Raw genomic sequence first — 20,992 nt, forward strand, 5'->3', positions numbered from 1 at the left:
GATCCGCATGCACAGTTATCATGAACTGGCCCTTTGTACATGAAAACAGTAGTTGATATAAAGCACACACATTCCGTTCTTATATAAAGACATTTTACAATAACCTTTATCAAGCAGTCAGATCTGCCCTTTAAATTTTTATTCAGCAAGTTTGTATTAATTAAGATGTAATAGTAGTTGATCTGTTGCTTTTGCTACTACAACTACGACTTGTGCTACTGCTACTACTTACTATTACTAGTACTACTACTTCTACTACTACCACCACCACCACCACTACTACTACTACTACTACCACCACCACCACTACTACCACCATCAACCCACCACCACTACGACTGCTTCTTCTTCTGCTGCTACACTACCTCTACTACCACTACCAATACAACCACCACAAACAAAAACATAACCACTACTACTTTTATTACTACTACTGCTACTACTTACTACCATTACTACTAGTGCTGCTGCTGCTGCTACTGCTACATCTAATATGACTACTACTACTGCTACTACTTACTAGCACCACTACTAGTACTGCTGCTGCTGTTAATGCTACTACTTTTTACTTCTTACTTCTACTAATACAATCAATGATCTAAGCTCATACCTTGTTGATTTTAGACTGTTTGCAACATAATATTCATTAATTCCATGTTAAACCTGCATGCCTTAAGATGAGCCAAAATAATTCAAGAAAATTAAACTTGTGAAAAATGTACTTAGATATTGATAAGGTCACATTATCATTATTATCACCGATATTTAGAAAAGTAAAAAGATTCAATAAAAACTTTACATGCTATGTGCAATTTATGACTGGTTTTGCAAAATTCATCACCATTTTTCTACAACGTGCCAAACGCAATAAGGGCTATTTTTTGCATAGATTGACCTTTCTGTGATTTACGCGGATTAAATGTAAGTGCCGTTTGCAAACTTGTGAATTTCTTTCTTTGTTCACTTCACAATATTTTACTTTTAAATTCATTTTTAAAAGTTTCAAGAAAATAAGCATTAAATGATAAATTCTTTCTCAAATATTACATGTTGTAGAATTTCGCTCTAAAGTTTCCTATAATGTATTTGTTTTATTATGGTCATATTATATAACATTTAACATCCATCTATGACAATATATCTGGAAGAATTGAGGTGCGAATGAGTCCCTAACATTTTAAATTAATGCATTAAATTGTTATAATTGAATGAATACCGAACCCATTTTTTTCTATCAAAATTCGTTGAAAAACAATGATTATAGTTTCATGTTGCTTGTACATGTGCTTTAATATTGAATTATTCCTTTTTCATAGAGAAAATAGAGATACAATATATAATGTTTCACCTTGATCTAGATCATGCACCTCTACCAGCAGTATGTCGCTGTTGAATCCCTGCATTGGTGATCTCCCTTTGAGAATGTCTTTATGTATGTGTCAGTCAGACACTTTGCCCATTGGTACTTGTTGTAGTAGGGCTCTAACAAGACACATTCAGTTGAACAGGAAGGTCCAGTCCATTTACTACATGCACCGCGAGCTAGTCCAATTAACATTGCAATTAATATAAATTGAAAGAAATAATCCATGTCTTTATTCATTCGCATCTTTATATATACATTGATACACTTATATTGATTGTACAAACAGATAATTCACTAATTAATCAAAATAGTTTTGTCTTGCAATGATAAAATTGGCAAATATTTATGCAATGTTTTTCCACAGTGGAATATAAAACTTTGTTACTTGATACCTTAATAACAATTATAATTATGACAAAGTCTTATCGTTTAATGTTTAAGTAATGAAACCTGTTAAACCTACTACTTTATTTTGTTGAAATATTTACCAATTAAGCATAAATTCTTTGTATGTTATAGTTCTACAAATATATTTTACAAGTTTAAATTACATTGTGATATTTGCTAAATTAAAAAAAATGTACATTTCACAGAAGTAAACATATTTTCATATGCTGTTGATATACTAGTAGTAGTGTTTTGTAAATATTATGTTGAAATGCTACATTTTTTCCACAGAATTAAACATATATAATAATACGACCATATAATATCATTTTGCATTACAGCATTCTTGTATTGACAGTGGCTCGTTACCGCTGTGTATAAGTTTCCCTGGAGTCAGATATTCCAACCTGCAACGGCAGCCATTGTAAGACTAAATTAATTAAATTAATATGTGTCATGTGCTGTGAAAAGAACCTGAGATATTTCGATCGAACCGTATCTACAGTAATGATATTTTTTTCATTTATATTTTACCATATTCAATAGATAAAATTTCCGTGAATTAAATGTCATTGCACCTAACAGTATTTTCTAAAAGTTGCGTACATTTTTCAATTTCGTTCTAAACGGCGGAATGCCGTCATCCTAAGCACGAATCTATCGCATCTTCTCGGCCTTTCCGTCAAACTTCGGAATCAGTCACTTTTGAGGCTTAATTCTGGATTCCACTTCAACTTTTAAACATCAACACTATCTTAGAAGTCGAATGAGGCACGAAATATAACATGTTAGCCGTCTTTTTCCCCCCAGAAATCTTTATTTAATGTTTCTTACGTGAATGAAATAAGCGGATTTTTCTTTGTGCATTACCATTCTTAAAGTTGAAAAAAGCTAAAACCTTTCCATTAATTGAACTTTACAAGTCGAGATACTTTGTACAATAACTTGGTTTGGAACATTTGAATATAAATTGCAGTAAAAAATTCATCGCGATAAGTACGAGTATTACTCTAAATTACAACAGGAATCGAATCAGTCCTCATTTCGATGGAAGCTATAAGCTTATAGACACACACTTTTGAATCAGTTCCTGGAAGTTAGAACCAACCAGTACTACACAATAAGCGTCAAGTTTCTTGTTCAAGGAAACAACAAATTTCCCCTCACAGGATTTCGAATGAAACCACGCGACCAGCAATCCTAAGATTACTAGACGTCCGGTTAGCCCAATAGGTAGAGCTTTGAAATATGAATCGGATGACCCGAATCCGATTCCCGGACGGCGCAGGTCATTTTTGTTTTAATTGATCATGAAATATTTTCTATGGTCATTCGCATTGTACCTCTGCTCCGGTATGTACAGAAGTTTCAGTTCCTTGCGAAAGTGAAGGAAACTAAAACTTGTAAACTGATTGACAGCCTGCCCAGGAACGATGCGGTGACTTAACTGTGCTCTGGTAAATTCAATGTGTTTTACTGTCGTGATCCGGAGTGAAAACCACCACCTTCTTAGATTACTAGTCCGACGCGTTTTAGCACTTGCTCACGCCGCTACTTAATTAAATCGTCTTGACAGAGCACTAAAAGCTACATTAAATAAATATGTAAAAATAGTTTGCCGTCAGCCTAAAAACCAAGCATTCTACAGTTCCATTAACCTTTTTAACAGTATTGCTGTAAATCTCGTCAAATATTGTTCATAAAAAAGGATTTTAAACGGAAAACCCCACGGTATCACTAAAGTTTCGTATACGAATTTTAACTTGCAAATGAAGACTATAATCACCTTGTGTTTGCACTACGTCACAGTGTTATAGTTGCTATCCGAAACACAGCAAATATGAGATATTCTTGTGCAAACACATTTTAACCGTTTAAACTTCACGGTGCACTAGACCTGGGGTTTAGAAAAAATAATCATCTCATAAAAAAGATTAAATTTGTATCAAAACATCCGTTACAATGCGGAAATATACCGTTAAATTAGTACTGCTACTTATAGTCATGTTTGTTGATTTAATATTGATGTACGGATTATCCGAAGGCGGAGTTTCTCATGCAAACAGAAATTGTACTTTCGATTTCGCCACAATGAAGTTGTCCATTTGTTATGCTTATAAAACTCATTTTGGTTGTCTGGACACCAAATAAAATCTTGAGTCGATATAAAACCCAATTTATTCATGTAATGTCGCTATTTCTGTTTTTATGAAATTTATTAAATGTTGCTTTAATAACTATGTATTTAATACCTATGTTACTGTATATCTTATGTAGTAACAAAATTTGGGGTATTCTAATGTCATTTCTAAATGATTTCAGAATATTTGTCTAAACGCCGTATTGCATTGCAGACCCGAGACAGTCCACACAATAGCGGACATGAACCAAATATTAACCTTTAATTAATGACATCATAAGTTGTAGTGATAAAACTGCAATTTTTTGGTTAACATACATTATAAAATTATAACTGTATTTTTTTCCACATGTCTGTGGGTTTAATGGGCGGGGATTTAAGTGCCTACGTTCTTACGTACGTATGTGTGTAATTGGAGTATACATTGTGAAACGCCTAAATGCATATAAAGCACGTTGCCCTTCGTGTTTAAGGGGTCAAGTAAAATTTCACAAATCAACTATCTTTACATGAATCTCTCCGATTTTTGCACATTTTATTGAAATTTTATTTTAATGTATTTATGATCATTACGATTCACCAGATCCAGTAAATTGGGGCGTCCGTGGTCGAATGGTTAAGGTCGTTGACTCAAAATAGAGAAAAACAGAATCCCTGATTTGTGCCATTCGTGTTTTCGCCCTGGGAACCCCGCCAAGCGAACAGTCGAGGATTAACAAGTTAAAACGGCGGGGTTGCGGGACGAAAACACACTAATAAGCGGGAGCGCGGGACGAGATTTAAGAAATAGAACGGCGTGGGAGCGGAGCGAAAACACGTTGAACCGCGCCCCCGCCATTTTAACTTGTTAATTGTCGACTTTTCATTTGGCGGGGTCGCGGGACGAAAACACGCTAATTAGCGGGTGCGCAAGGCGAAGTTTTATTTATTAAACTTCGCCCAGCGCCCTCGCTAATGAGCCCGTTTTCGCTCCGATCCCCCGCAATTTTAACTTATTAATTTTCGACTTTTCGTTCGGCAGGGTCGCGGGGCAAAAACACGAATGGCACAAATCAGCCACCATACAACATGGCAAAATTGAAAATGTGGCAGGCTCGGTTTGATTGAGCCTGTTCATGGACGGTAATGGAAAGTGCAAGTTACAGTCCACGCCCCCTAGCACCGGCTTAAGCAGAATTCAACATTTAAACAAGAAAATGGTGAAATTTTGAATTTAGAAACATCCGCAGATGTGTTCATACGGTTTTTATCATGGAACCTTCAATGTGACACTTTTATGTCATTCCATGAAAAGCGGCGTATGGTCCCCAATTAAAAAATGCGTGAGCCCTCAACAAAAGAGAAAACAATGGGCGTAACTAAATAAAATGTTATTTTGAAAGGGGATCGATCTGAGGTTATGAAGCCTGCATATCACAGATAAGACGTTAAAAGACAATTTAAAAAGCAGGAAATATATCCTAAGGGTGATTAGAAGTGTTCAAATAGGAATACTGGAACCACCCAAGTTGAAAAAAGTCAAATAGAAGAAACTAAAAATACCACAGAAAATGTATTCACAACAATTATGTCGTGCTGAACGATCTTCAAGGATCGAAATTATAACATCTTTGATTAAATGTACGGAGAGACTTTTTAGGGCCGCCACACTGCACAGATAACACTGATGTGCCCATAAATTAGAGAAAAACAGAATCTCTAAAGAAAGCCCAACAATAAAACCACTTGCCCCCCATCACTGTGGGTTCGAATCCCGACAAGGACTTTGAATTCTTTCATGTGAGGAAGCTATCCAGCTAGCTTACGGAACGTCGGTGGTTCTACTCAGGTGCCCATTCGTGCCTGAAATAATGCACGGAAGCGACCTGAAATCTTCCTCCACCAGTAAAGCTCATCATCATCATCATCATCACCATCATCAGCATGTTTTTTATGCACCGACATAAAATGGCCGGGCATGAAGTGTTACTCTGTTCCGTTATTCCGTCCTTCTATCCTTTCGTCATTCTGTCATCATCATTTTCCGTTCATTATCTTAGTAACGTTTGTAAAACTCAAATTTGACATATGGATATATCATATCAAAATACAGGTCAAGTTTGAATTTGGTCATGGTTGGATGATTTTTGGCAGAGTTGTGCCCCTTTCACATTGAAAATAATATGAAGTTTTCAGTTTCCGCTCATAATCTCCCCAGCGGAATTACACATTCAACTCTAATTTCATATGGAAATGTCAAAGGAATGCGCAGGTCAAGTTCAAATTTGGTCTTGTTTCGATGATTTTTGGCAGAGTAATGCCCTTATAACTTTGAAAAAAGGAAATTTTCAGTTTCCATTCATTATCACCCAAAAGGTTGTACATATTCAACTCAAATTTAACATATGGATATGTCATATAAAAACACTGTTCAAGTTCGAATTTGTTAATGGTTTGATGATAGCTGACAGAGTTATTCCTCTTGAACTTTGAAAAAAGAAATCAGAAATTTTTAATTTCGATTCATTATCTCCCCAACAGTTGTACATATTAAACTCAAATTTAACATATGCATATGTCAAAAGAATACACAGGTCAAGTTCGAAGTTGTTCATGTTTTGATGATAGCTGACAGAGTTATCCCTCTTGAACTTTGAAAAAATCAGAAATTTTTAGTTTCCGTTCATTATCTACCCAATGATTGTACACATTCAACTCAAATTTGACATATGGATATATCATATCAAAATACATGTCATCTTAGGAATAAGCACTTCAAGTTTGAATTTGGTCGTGGTTCAATGATTTTGGACAAAGTTATCTATTTATCTTGAATGTTGGATTTTTTTTTAATTTTCAGTTTCAGCACTCTTTTGTGGAAGTATATGTAGTCATTATTTTGGCTACAAATATGCAATTAACAAAAGGTTAACACTGAATAGTTTCAGTGCCTTGAACTTTGTATAATAAAGTTTTGTGTTAACATTTAATAGTTTTAAGGGCTTTGAACTAAAAATGAAAAAAATAGTTTGTGCAAACATATTTGGAACTAAATATTATAACATCTGAAATTTTGGCTGCATGCGGGGGCATCCGTGGCATGACGACACATTTCTAGTTTTTTTTTAAATCTTATACTAATAGAAGTTTATTAAATGTCGTCTCTTTTGCATTTTTTCAAAGATAAATTATCAAATATTTCAATTAACTTTACATTTATGAATGGGATAGTTTTGTAGCCAAAAGTCCGGAGTCAGCCCGCATAGCTCTTTTGGTTAGAGCGCGAGACCTGTAATCTCGACATTGTGAGATAGATTCCCGGGCTGGTCAACTAAAATTACTAATCAGTCTTTCGGATGAGACTTAAAATCGAGTTCCCGTGTGTATGAGTACTTAAAACCTTGGCACGCTAAAGAACCAGGAGAAGCTTCTGGGGCATCTTTCTGTATCCGTATCTTGCACTATCCTCAAAAATGACTAACACTTTCTTGAGGCATATGGGCAACCGGTGGTTTACACATTTACAGTTCCACATGGTACTAGTCAACGGGTGTTAGCTTGCTGTCCGGATAGTTTCTGATCGGACTGATTCTAGTCTGTACGATAGCATAAATTGAAATAGATTAATTTTTTTTCTTATTTCAGTTGCATAAATGCATGATTGATGCAATATGTACTTTTATAAAGTAAGTATAACAATTGCATTTGATACGTACATTTGTTGTATATTTTGTTTGTTACTCTATTATGCATTGTTTTCCCATTACAAGTCATTACTATTAAATAACATGTTCATTCTATTTTGTTTTGTTTTGCCTTAATTAAACTGAGAAAAACTCTGCCGAAAACCAGCAATCTACTAGCATAAAGCCATACATATCAACAAAATGGCAACCTTACAACAGGGTATATTTATTTTACCGAATGAGAATCTCGAAATATGAGCCAAAATAAAAAAACGCAATATAGAATATCAGCCTTTATTGGTCACTTTGTTCAAACACATACACATAAGCAAATGAAAATATATTTGATTTCAATATTATTCTCGAACAGAACTTCACCATTGGCTAAAATTGTATAGGCTCTGCATCAGTTCAAATGTTCATGACATTGAAATTAAATGGTACACGATGCCACGTAAAAGGTAATGAACAATCTGCTATATTTTCTAAAAATAAAACACCACAAAAACACCAACAATGTTTGTAAAATGTCTAACACAGAAGCATCATTATGAACCAGAAATATTTTTCGGAAGCTATCTTTTCTGTCTCAAAAGATACTGTTTGTTAATAATACATGCATAATATAAAATAGGCAAAATTCAGTAGAATTTAAACTAACTGTATACGCATTTTCTGTCTTTTTTCAACTAAGATTATAGACGAACAACAGCTTATAAACATTACTTATAAACATTTGAAAAATGCCTTTGTGCTGGAAACATGTCTTTGCGAAAATACATACGCATGCCTAAAATTGTTTAAAGCAGCATGCTTCCACATTTATGCTAAATTTCATGAAAATTTTGAAAATTTATATTATAAAGGTTAAATATTGTGACGTGAACAGATAGTAATTCACACATTTCAAAAAACATTCACAACCCACGTAATTAAACAAAAAGCGGCCAGAATATGCTAAAAAAGCCCTAACTGCCTTATTTGAATCTTGGATCTCTTTACCTTTCTTAAAATCTAAGTCCATGTTTCTCAAGTTTGATTTTCTTGAAATATTTTAGCTCATCTAAAAGCATGTGGCTTTAAATTAAAAAACTATCTTCACAGTAGCACAAAATACTATCTTCACAGTTGCACACAATCTGATTGAATTTTCTAGTGATTTCAACAAAGTTGCGTTGTTTATTTATCGTCACTGGGCCACTTTTATGCATGAGACACTTGTTAGATAAACGTCATTTCACCACCTATATGGATGAATTGTTTTTATTTGTATTTTACATTCAGAAAATTGTGCAAAATATAACTATTCTACGTTAAACAAGATAAGGAGCCTCGTTACCGTCTTTTACACATACACTCAGGACAGATGTCATATTCCCATTGTATATACTCTACTGCTAAATGAACAAGCATTAACTATATATACAAAGGACATAAATGGTGTAATAATTCAAAAAAGAAAAAAAAAAGAATTCTTTGTGCTTTACCACAGAACTTGTATGCAATTTGCGGTTTAACACTTGTTAAATTTACGCAATATAACAACTACCGAAACTATAAGAGCTATTCCGAAAGTTACTGAACATACAATAATGATTATCATTATGGCATTTACTCCTACCCTATCCTTCTTCTCTGGCGGTGCTGGTTTTACTTGTAAAGAAGTTTCGGTACAGCTGTAGTCGACACAAAGACTAAATTCCGTAAACTCCGTCCCCTCTGGAATTTGTAAGCGAGCATCGCCGTTTTCAATGGCTTTAGCAACACTTGTCGCCTCCGCTGATACATTAACTTTCTGGCTACTATTGGCGTTAAGGTCGAATTCAGATTTTGAAGCAATCAGGAGGTTGATGTAAAAAAGGTCAGTCTTATTGTCAGCAGAACGTTTATTACGATTGTAACTTGTGAGAGTTGGGTACCCAAACAAGATTATGCCTCTTCTGTACCAATCCATCTGACTTGCTATTTGCTCTGAAATACCTTCGGCAAATTGGTTCAAGTCCCTCAGGACATTTTCAGTTGTTTGTCGGAATGTCATCTGTATCTTCTCCATTCCAGTAGAAAGTATTTCTGAACCACATGCTTCAACAACATCAAGCATCTGTTTTAAGGTTGCTGTCGCGTCTTGAATCAGCGCACCCTTAACAGTCCAAAATATACGAGCCCAATTAACACCGCCAATCTCACAGATAGATGGTTTTCCAACATCCGGATGAAGATAGCAGCCAGAGTGAGATTCGAATGCCTGTTGTCTGATGCTCTCACATGTTGCCATTACAAAAGGTCTAAGGATGGGTACAAGTTTGACTTGTAGACATTTTCTTACAGCATCGATCCATTCTTGTCCAATGTTGTTAAACTCTTTGTAATGGTCTTGATATAAATTACAAAATTTCTCGGCGTAATCCAGGGCATATGAATTACCATGCTCCTGGCAAGGATAACGTTTCTGTAAAGGTCAAATGTATTGACAATGATACTACAACTTCTCTTTAATCTTCTTACATACAGGTATGTACACGTATTTATTGATTCATTTATATATAAGTAACTGAATATTTCTAACGCAAGATTATTTTTTGCAAAGAAGATGTGTTACATTTTACATACTGGAATTACAATAAAAGCAAAAGATAAAACAATGCGTTAAAATGAAAAGGTTTTTGTTTATTCAGTTCCTATGCCTCATAACAAATTTATTTCAAATATGTCTATATTTTGCATATTGTTTTAAAGAAAGTCACAATCAGCTGAAACAAACAAATATTCGCTGTACATTTACCTCTAGACATTCCTTGTACCAACTGCAATCGGAACCAGACGGGCTAAAACACCAATTTGGAATGGGAGACGTCACGACCGGTCGTTGTGTTGTAACATTGTTTGAAGCGTCTGCTCCGCAAGTACAATTATCGTAAACTGGCCCTAAATAATTAAAGCTAAAAATAAGTAGCAGCTCAGGTAATCAACCTAATAAATCAGACGATTTGGCTTTCTGTGGAACACTGGAATAATATTTACGTTAGTTCATAAAGCAAGGATCTTCTTTTTATTTTAATAATTCTTGCTAATGTATTCTTCATAAAAATTCACTGGAAGATTCTGTATATGCTTCATTCATTAATACATCAAATACTGATTTATCACCCTTCCATCGAATCATGTCAAGTGTATATTTCATTATACCTGTTAATGGATAAAGATTTGCGCATCTAAACTGCTACAAAAATGACCAATATATAACTTCAAATCAATAAATATTTCAAAGATATTTCTATATTATTTCTAGTAGATCTTTAAGCATTGATTCAAAAGTAATCTATATATAGTTTCGAAGTATATTAGTTGATTTCTAGTGGCAACGGGAAGTTTTTTGTTCTTGATTAATGTTACCGTTTGAGGAAATTGTTACATCTAAGTATTTATCCAACAAAAATAATACATGTACTATTATTATCATCATATATGGAAACATTTAAAGGTCTAATTCACATTTTAGACACAAAGAACTTTTCGGTTAGAATTATATGAAATATATAAATAACAAAGGATAAAATGGCTCTCCCTGTTTAACGCCTGTGTTACATTAACATTTATAAGGAGCCAATGACTCTTGAATATGTTTAACATTTTCATACATCATAACATCATTATGGATTTTTAAAATATTTACAATCCTAGAAGACGAGTCGTTTTTAATTTAATGTAACCATACTCTGATTATTTAAACAACATCAAAAATTTTACGAAGATAAATGTAATAAATGCACACGATAATGATATATTTTTATTATTTCATAAATTATTTCATTTATGATCGATTTAAAAGCAAGATTACAGTTTATTGTGCTTATATTAAAAATACTTATGAAAAAAAGAAAAAAAAAACAAAAAACAACTAAAGTTAAAGAGTATAAAGCTATATCTCTGCTGACTGCAGTTGACATTTTTTGTTGAATTAAAAAAAAAAATATTTTAAAAGAAATATGTTGGTGCTATTCCTTATGAGCGAGTGGCACATTTACGGAATCGTTGCTAAATGGTAAAACTACAGCCGGTTTACGAAGAGTATTCGAAGAGTATTCGGGTGTGTTAAAATAAAAATATTTTATGCTACAACTCTCTCGATAAGCTCCTTTCATTTTTCCTTTCATTTCTTGGCTACGAGAACATTGATACCTTTTGTTCAAGGCTCTGCATGAACACAATTTGTATACGTAAAATTAAACAATTTATAAAGCGTAGGTAAAATTATATCTTTATATTCTAGGAAAATCTCACTTATTAAATTATCAACACAATCGTCCCTGTCACGCTTTAGTGAGAATTTTGCTTTTTGAACTTCTGAAAAGATAATTCATGTATCGTTATCTAATAGTAAAATAACAATCGCTTTTAAACCAACATCGGTCAAAGCAGTTTCTTTTTCTTCATTACTAAATATACATTAATGACTAAGAAAAAAGTTTAAAAATATCTTTTGTTGTTAAAGATTTTGTTTGTACGTATATTGTATTTTACACGTATTTTCCTTTTGATGTTTTAAAGCAATTAAGTTTAAATTTTAACAACAATGTGTTTTGTTTTTCCTATAATACCGATTAGCTGTTCTAACTTCAGCCGTGCCTACCAACAAACACTTTAATAAAAAAATCAAAGCACAGATGGCGCTGAATTTGTTTGGGTCTCAGAATGTCAGAAAGGTGAAGGTTGTAAGATTATCAACTAATTTGTTTTTGTATAGTGCCACCAATGCTGTTTCCAGTGTTGTAACTTTAGTAAATTGGCTATAAGGCTAATTACAATGTTTATTTGGCTTAAACAATTTTAAAAAAAGTTGCCTTAACTGGGATTTGAACTACAGACCTCTCGCTTCCTAATCGAGCGTGTAACCCCTCAAGCGCGGGGAAATTATAAGATAACAGCCTGAAGAAAACCACATCATTCTAAATTAGGGTTTGGAACCCTTATTAATTTCGAGATATTTTGTTTACGGTTAACCTGTTGTTTAACACTAATATAAATCATCATGGAGCTTAATATGAACATGTATATATGTAAAGACTTACACAATATTAGAAATTTTCGACCAATTAGAAACTATATTTTCTTTCCCATTGAAAGCTTGAAGATTAATGCGCCTGTCATTTGACAATCTTTACGCATTGATCTCCCCTAAATTTTTCGGCGTTATTGTACTTATAAAGGCTTCGAGGAGTTTAAACCAACGTCCCCAGCCTAGGGGAAGTTTTATACGAAGCATAAAATTGTGCTATTTCAAAAAATTGAGGTATGGATCTCAGGACTTTCAGTCCAAAATTATGATCAATTATGATCAATGCTAGATCTGCAAATGCAACAATAAATTTATTAAAGAAATAAAATGAAAAACACGGAATTTAAAAATCTATCATGTTAAGCTTTGACCTCTAAGTGTGACCTTAACCTTGAAGGTAGGGTGCAGGTGTTGTGCATGACATATTGTCTTTTTATTGTTATTGTAACTATTTGTGCTAAGTATTTTCAAAATCCCTTGAACTATGAAGAAGTTATATATCGGACACAAAATATACCCTATTACAGACTATGTTAATCTTTGACATCTAAGTGTGACCTTGGACGTAGGGACCAATGTTTTGCGCCTGACATATCATCTCATTATTGTGATTATTTGTGGAAAGTATTTTTAAAATCCCTTGATCTATGAAAAAAAGTATGGGTTGGACACAAAACATACCCAATAACAGACTATGTAAATCTTTGACCTCTAAGTGTGACCTTGACTCTGGAGGTAAGGACACAGGTGTTACGCATGACATATCATCTTATCATTGTGACTATTTGTGCCAAGTATATTCAAATTCCCTTGATCTATAAAGAAGTTATGTACGGGACACAAGATATATCATATAACAGACTCTGTTAACCTTTGACCTCCAAGTGTGACCTTGACTTTGGAGGTAGGGTGCAGGTGTTGTACTTGACATATCCTTTTTTATTGTGACAATTTGTGCCAAGTTATTTCAAAATCCCGAAGAAGTTCTACATCGGACACAAAATATACCCTAAACAGACAATGTTAATTTTTGACCTCTAAGTGTGACCTTGAACTTGGAGGTAGGGATGCAGGTGTTGCGTATGACACATCGTCTTATCATAATGACTATTTGTGGCAAGTATTTACAAAATCCTTTGATCTATGAAACAGTTATGGACCGGACCCAAAATATACTCTTTAACAGACTATGTTAATCCTTGACCTCCAAATGTGACCTTGACCTTGGAGGTAGGTAACCGATTGTTGCGCACGACATATCGACTCATTATTGTGAACAATTTTTGCAAGTATTTACAAAATCCCTTCAAAGATAAGAAAGTTATGGACCGGACACGACATATACCCATACGACATAAATGAGCAAGTGCGACCTTAACTCTCGAGGTAGGGATCTGATTATTGCGCATGACACATCGTCTTATTATAACAAACATTTGTGCCAAGTTATTTCAGATTCCCTTGATAAATGACGAAGTTATGGACCGGACACGAAAGTGTGACGGACGGACGGACAGACGGACAGAGCCTATTTCTATATCCCCCTTTTTTCTTCGTAAAGGCGGGGGACAAAAACGATTTATAGTTATTCGTAAAGGCGTAAATTTAAACAAACAATCAAACGAACATAGAAACTATATGGGGCTGTCATTTTTTTTTCATTAGTTGAAAATAAACAAAAAACCTGTTAGACTTTATCAATATATAACATCTTGCGCAAACATATTTGCGATCTTTACACGAAAAATCTGTTTAAACAAAGATAACCCTAGTGTTTGTGCTATAACCTTGGTAGGTCCATAAATTCTTTTGTACTGATATTAACACAGGCAGTCGGTGCATATACTATAAATATAGTTTATATATAAACGACTTTCCTTTGTTGTTTTATTGAAAATACGATATTTTAAAAACATTTTGAGTGAAAAAATATTTTATTAGTGAAATTTTTTTTATAGAAATAAGTGGGCGTGGTCATGTACATGTATACTATCCGACTGCCTTTTGATATTTATGATAAAGGATGGCCCAAAATTAAAAATTTAAGAAGTGTTTGATTTATCCGCCAAACTCTTCTTGATTAGTGATGCAGTATTACGTTTCACATATTAAACAGCGATTGGGCATGAATCGATACAAGGAGGATAAACACACACAAAAAACAACAACAAAACAATACAAAACAAACAACAACAACAACAACAACAAAAGCACCGAAGAGCACAGCAGAGGTATGACAATATAAGCCCGAATGTACATTTGTTTGTGTAACCAAAACAATCTTTCAATTAGGGTAGAGACCAAGTCGAGAAACTTGTCTGACAAATATTTTTTCTTAATTATCCTTATGATTCTATATGATGGAGGCATTTTTACCCTTAAGGTATTACGACCCTAATGGGCACTATTAGGAACTAAAACATTGACATCATAGGTCAGATATATACCTTAAAGTACACCTGTATGCACAATTTAAACAAATTTTACCGTACGGAAATCAAGTTATGGCCATTTTTTTGAACTCAAGCTAGGATGTTATGAGGGCCCTTTTTTAGAAATGAGGAACCTTTAAATAATCTGCAATAACATTCTAATGAAAAATGTTTTCCCATTAATTTTTGGTAAGAAACAAATAGTACCATTCAGCTAACAATCCACATAAGCAAAATTACGGTTTCTACTTAAAATTTATCAAATCTGTCTAAAAATGTTACCCTACCTCACCCATTTTTACAACGTGTCTGACCATTTTCCTACTAAGGGAGCCTAATTTAAAAAATCCTTAAAATTTACCCAAACGAGTGCCTGTTTTCAAAGTTTCCCTACATTTTTAAAGAAGAATATTGGTTGATCTTGTAAAATATGAAATACTTATACCGTCAAGTTTTGATTTTATTACACTTTGAAAATATCAGGTACCATATTTATCACTAGATTTAGCATAATTTAGCCAATAAAAACCTATATAAATTAAAAAATCAAAATTAAACAATTTTTTCTTTCCAAATGGGACATGAGACATATACATAAATAATGTTAAAAGAAAAAAAGAAAGAAAAAAAAAGTTGACCCTTCTGGGGATCGAACCCACGGCCCTCATTTTCAATGTAGTTTACAGTTGTTCTAGCCTATTTGAATACTCTTCAAAGAGGAGGTAATGCATTAGGATGGTAATACCTTAAGGACATGATTCATTAAAATTTTATAGAGGTCTACTAGGCAATGCGATATGCGAAATAAAGAGGCATAGTATTTATCAACAAAAAGATAAGATGTGTTTTCCAATATCTTGGTGAACATAATGCGTGTGACTCCTGGGGCAGGGCCAGTTTTGACCTGAGGGTCATGATTAATATAACTTTCATAGAAATTTACAAATTGATGCTACATGCCAAATCTATGAGCTCTGGACTTTGCAGTTTCAAACAATAGACTTAAATGTGTTTTCCTATATAAATCTACACAATTCAAGTGTCCCCGGGGCGGGCCAATATTGAATCCAGGGGCATGATTATTATTAGTTTTTCAGAAGTTCACAAGGTAATGCTACATGCTATATAACTTAGCTCTTGACATTGTAGTTTCACAAAATAAGACTGAAATGTGTTTTTCTATACAATACTATATTAACTAAGAGACCTCAGAGTTGGGAGCGATAGCGACCCAAAGGACATTATGAATTCCAGTTTTATAGTAGCCAACAAGGCAATGCTACATGTCAAATATCTAAACTCTAGACATTGTAGTTTTAAATGTGTTTTCCTATACAAACTATATTAAATAAGTGACACTCGGGGCGGGGCCAATATTACCCCAGGGGCATGATTAATACCATCTATTTTGTGGCCCACAAAGTATTCTTACATGCCAAATATCTAAGCCCTCGGCATCATAGTTTCACACAATTAGTCTCAAATGTGGGCTTTTCCTATATAAAAATCTTATGTAAGTCTACATAAAATAAAATAACCCCTACAGTGGAGCCAATATTGAACCAAGGGACATGATTCCTATCAAATTGCAAAGGTCAATAAGGTAATGCTACATGCTATCTCAGCTATAGACATTGTAGTTTCACACAATGAAACTTAAATGCATTTGCCTGTCTGTATAAATCAAGTGATGCTCGGGGAGTGGCTAATTATAACCCCAGGAAGCCCAAATCTGTGTCTGCATATCATCTCATGACAAGTACAATTTCTGCAAAAGTTTGAAGATCTTTGTATCGGCTCAAAAGATACAAAGCGGACGTGAAATTTTGAAATTTACACCAAATGACTAAATATGACATTGACATTAACCTGAGGAAAGTCAAACCTGCGCTCTGCACACTGTCTCATTATATTTAACATTTCTGCCAAGTAGTTTCAATTTCCTTCCACCTGTTCAAAAGATTCAGACCGGCCATTAAAACTGCTAAAAGACAAACGGACGGACGACCATGCGCATAACATTATACGCCAATTCGTTTTCGGGCGTATAAAAAAGAAAAAAGAGAAGAAATAGATTGTAGAAATTAAGGTATACGTAAAAGTTTGTTTTCCACGGAAGAACTAAAGTTTTTATTCCCTATATTGGAAAATCCGCATGTTGTACACATGTGCTTAACTAAATGAAGTAATATGTCTGTATATCTGTCTGTCAGTCTGAGTTAAAACTTTACAGCTGTTTTTCAAGCATGAAAACAATTTTTTTTGACATTACAACATAGTTTAAAAACATAATTTATATTTGATGTTTATATTGTTTTAATCAAATAACGTTTGCTGCGTGAAGTTTATATTTTCCAGTACATCGTCCAACTTTCACGTCGGAACAAACATAAATTGTGTTAAATGTTTTTCTTATCTAAGTAGGAACATGCATACATTTGTATGTTTCTTCTTAACAAAATCGATGGCGGAATATGGGTTTTATTTTACTTTGTTTAATCAGACAATTAAATAACTCACTAGACGTAAAAATCAGCGTTTGCTGTATTGAAAGACGTATCAAGACAAGATTTTGCAATATGAAAAACCTATCAGCATAAATTTAAGATTTGACAATATGTCAAATAACAAAAAGAAATTCAATTCGTTAAGGAGAAAATCAAATTAACTCGCTATACCTTCAGCTAGATTATTCATCTCTACCATACACTGATACCAGCAGTACGTCGCCGATGTATCCCTGCATCTGTTACGCCCTTTTGTGAATGTTTTTATATACGTGTCAGTCAGACACGTTGCCCATTGGTACTTGTTGTAGTATGGCCATAACAAGACACATTCAGTTGAACCTGAAGGTCCATTTGATCTATTACACTCACCGCGCGCTGATCCAAATAATATAAAAACTAATATCAAGTGAAGAATATAATCCATGTTTGATATGTTTGTTATTGTCAAACACTCGATTTTGTTAAATGTTGGGTTTATATTTTAGATTAAAACGAGGAAGTAAGTTGTTAAAGCCTTATTTCAAGAACCCCTACTAAACTTTGTTTATTTAGTGAATATTGTACCGATGTTAACATGACGTTAAGAAAGAGTGAAAGTGATTAAGATAAGATTTATTTTGGCATATATGGTAATATCACATATATAGTGAGATATAACATGACATAAACATGACCACAAATACAATGACATGCCAATTAAACCTTATTTTCATTGCGGTCCCTAACTGTTGGTGGCAGGGCATAGAGAGGCAATGATAATACTTGATGTAAAATATCACAGAAAATATCACAAAAAATAGTATAACACAATAAATATATCACATATGCTGAGTATTATGTTTGTATTATCATATACAATCCAAAGTAGACTAGATTATTCATATTATAAGAATAAACAAAACAAAACATTTATATCACAGATAGTTAAGTATTTGTGTTTTTAATAAGTATTAAAGTTTATCTCAGTCTCTACCTAATAGTTAAGACATATTAATCTGAAAAGTTATGTAAGCTTTATTTTATTAAAGAAGATCTTCATGTTTGACTCATGCCAAAAAGTATCATAAGTATTGTATTCATAAAATGTGTTTTAATTCAATTTATCTAAAAGTACTGTTTCCCAGCAAGTTTAAAAGATTTGAATGTGAGTAAAACTGGCTGGTAAATTGTTCCACAATGAACAGCCTATGTACGAAAATGATTTTAATCCAAACCTTTTAACTTAAGGAAATGAATATGTCCCCTTTTTAAAAAGCCGTGTGTTATAAACATGGACAGTATCTTGAGAAATAAAGATATCACTCAAGGAGGCTGGGGAAAAGCCAAGTTTGACTTCCACACGGTGTTTAACACATAACCAATTTATTATTTTGAAATGATCTGAACCAATATGAGATCTATTGCTCAGATTAAGTAAAAATCTCATTAACTTGTTCTGTGTTGTTTTGAGATTATTTGTCAAAACCTGTGTTAATACATGATACAAGATTGAAAATGTATAGTCAAAATGACACTGTATCAAGGACATAGCCAATAATTTGTTAGTATGTTGGGTTAGGTAATCCCTTTTTCTGAAAAGAAACTTTAACCTGGCATTTGCCTTCCGAAAAATGCTTTGTGTCAAGACCTCAAAAGATAAATTTCGATCAAGAGTTGTACCTAAATACTTAACAAATGTGTGCTTTATATCAGTGCCATTACATGTGACCAGTGTCATTACATGTGACCTGAAGGTTCATGATGTGTTTGTTGCCTTACAGTGCATGTTTTTGATCTTTACCAGATTTAGAACTGCCCATTCTAAAAAATGATGATCTTAAATGTTAAAGGATGGCCTTTGTTCGAATTTGGTCATGGTTCGATGATTTTTGGCAGAATTATGCCCCTTTCACTTTGAAAATAATATAAAAAATTTCACTTTTCGCTCATTATCTCACCAACGGAATTACACAATCAACTTACATTTGACATATGGATATGCCAAAGGAATGTGCAGGTCAAGTTCGAATTTGATCATGGTGCAGAGTTATGACGCTTTCACTTTGAAAATAATAAGAAATTTTCAGTTTCCGTTCATTATCGTCCCAACGGTATTACACATTCATCTCAAATTTGACATATGAATGCGCAGGTCAAATTCAAATTTGGTCATGGTTCGATGATTTTGGCAGAGTATTAACATATGGATATGTCATAAGAATTTGAATTTGTTCATGGTTTGACGATATCTGACAGAGTTATCTCTCTTGAACTTTTGAAAATAAAACAACTTTTTAGTTTCCGTTCATTACCTCCCAAATGGTTGTACATTTGACATATACAGTCGAAACTGTACTGACGGTAACCTCTCTCCCGACGAAAACCACGATTACTTAAAATGCTTCCCGAATCTTAAAACTCGCTCATCTTAAGCAGTCAGCGAGGTGAAACGACCAGACAATCTGCTGTCATGTTTTTAAGATGACAAAAGCTACTTGTCAGGCGCCAGATATTAACACAAACCACAAATTTTCAAGAAATCAAATAGTAGATACATCTAGGAATAAGCAGTTAAAGTTTGAATTTGGTCGTGGTTCAATGATTTTGGGCAAAGTTATATCTATTAAAATTTCAGTTTCACCACTCATACTTTTGTGTAAATGTAAATAGTCATTATTTTGGCTACAAATATACACTATCCAATTTAAAAGAGGTTAACACTGAATAGTTTCAGTGCCTTGAACTTAGTATAATTGTGGTTTGTGTTAACATTGAATAGTTTTAAGGGCTTTGAACTTAAAATGAAAAAATAGTTTGTGCTAACAAATTTGGAACTAAATATTATAACATCTGAAATTTTGGCTGCATGCGGGGGCATCCGTGGCATGACGACACATTTCTAGTTTTTTAATCTTATACAAATAGATGTTTATTAAAGATTGTCTCTATTGCATTTTTTCAAAGATAAATGATCAATAATTTCAGTTAGTTTTATGACCCACAGTCCGAAGACAGCCCGCATAGCTCAATCGGTTAGAGCGCGAGACCTGTAAACTCGACTATGTGGGTTTGATTCCCGGGCAGGTCAACTAAAATTACTAATCAGTCTTTCGGATGAGACTTTAAATCAAGTTCCCGTGCAAGAGTGCTTAAACACTTGGCGCGCTAAAGAACCAGGAGAAGTCTGGGGCATCTTTCTGTATCCGTATCTTGCGCTATCCTCAAAAATGACTAACACTTTCTGGAGGACTCGCCCATATGGGCAACCGGTGGTTTACACATTTACAGTTCGACATGGTTCTAGTCAACGTGTGTAAGCCTGCTGTCAGGATAGTTTCTGATCGGCCTGATTCTAGTCTGTACGATAGCATAAATTATAATTGATTATATTTTTTTTCATTTCAGTTGCATAAAACACGTGTAGAAAGTCTAACAAAGATGCATCATTATGTACGGG

General features: G+C 33.7%; 1 protein-coding gene across 1 annotated transcript; it reads right to left on the reverse strand.

The window, feature by feature from the left end:
* Positions 1–9,025: 9,025 nt before the first annotated feature.
* LOC132755293 (uncharacterized) lies at positions 9,026–18,150 on the reverse strand. Its single transcript, XM_060746145.1, has 3 exons — positions 17,725–18,150; positions 10,341–10,483; positions 9,026–10,007 (listed from the first exon to the last, which is right to left on the reverse strand). Exons 1-3 carry the CDS (start codon positions 17,978–17,980, stop codon positions 9,072–9,074), a joined length of 1,335 nt encoding a protein of 444 aa, XP_060602128.1. The 5' UTR covers positions 17,981–18,150; the 3' UTR covers positions 9,026–9,071.
* Between the last annotated feature and the right edge of the window lie 2,842 nt (positions 18,151–20,992).

This window comes from Ruditapes philippinarum, unplaced genomic scaffold (assembly GCF_026571515.1).
Source record: "Ruditapes philippinarum isolate M1 unplaced genomic scaffold, ASM2657151v2 ctg1768_1_1_1_1, whole genome shotgun sequence".
NCBI lineage: Eukaryota > Metazoa > Mollusca > Bivalvia > Venerida > Veneridae > Ruditapes > Ruditapes philippinarum.

Excerpts from the sequence above, each read along its gene's own strand:
- LOC132755293 (XM_060746145.1), bottom strand. The coding sequence starts at position 17,980 with ATGGATTATATTCTTCACTTGATATTAGTTTTTATATTATTTGGATCA. Across the intron at positions 10,484-17,724 it reads GATGAATAATCTAGCTGAAG|GGCCAGTTTACGATAATTGT; the intron begins GTATAGCGAGTT and ends TTAATTATTTAG. Across the intron at positions 10,008-10,340 it reads GGTACAAGGAATGTCTAGAG|AAACGTTATCCTTGCCAGGA; the intron begins GTAAATGTACAG and ends TGACCTTTACAG.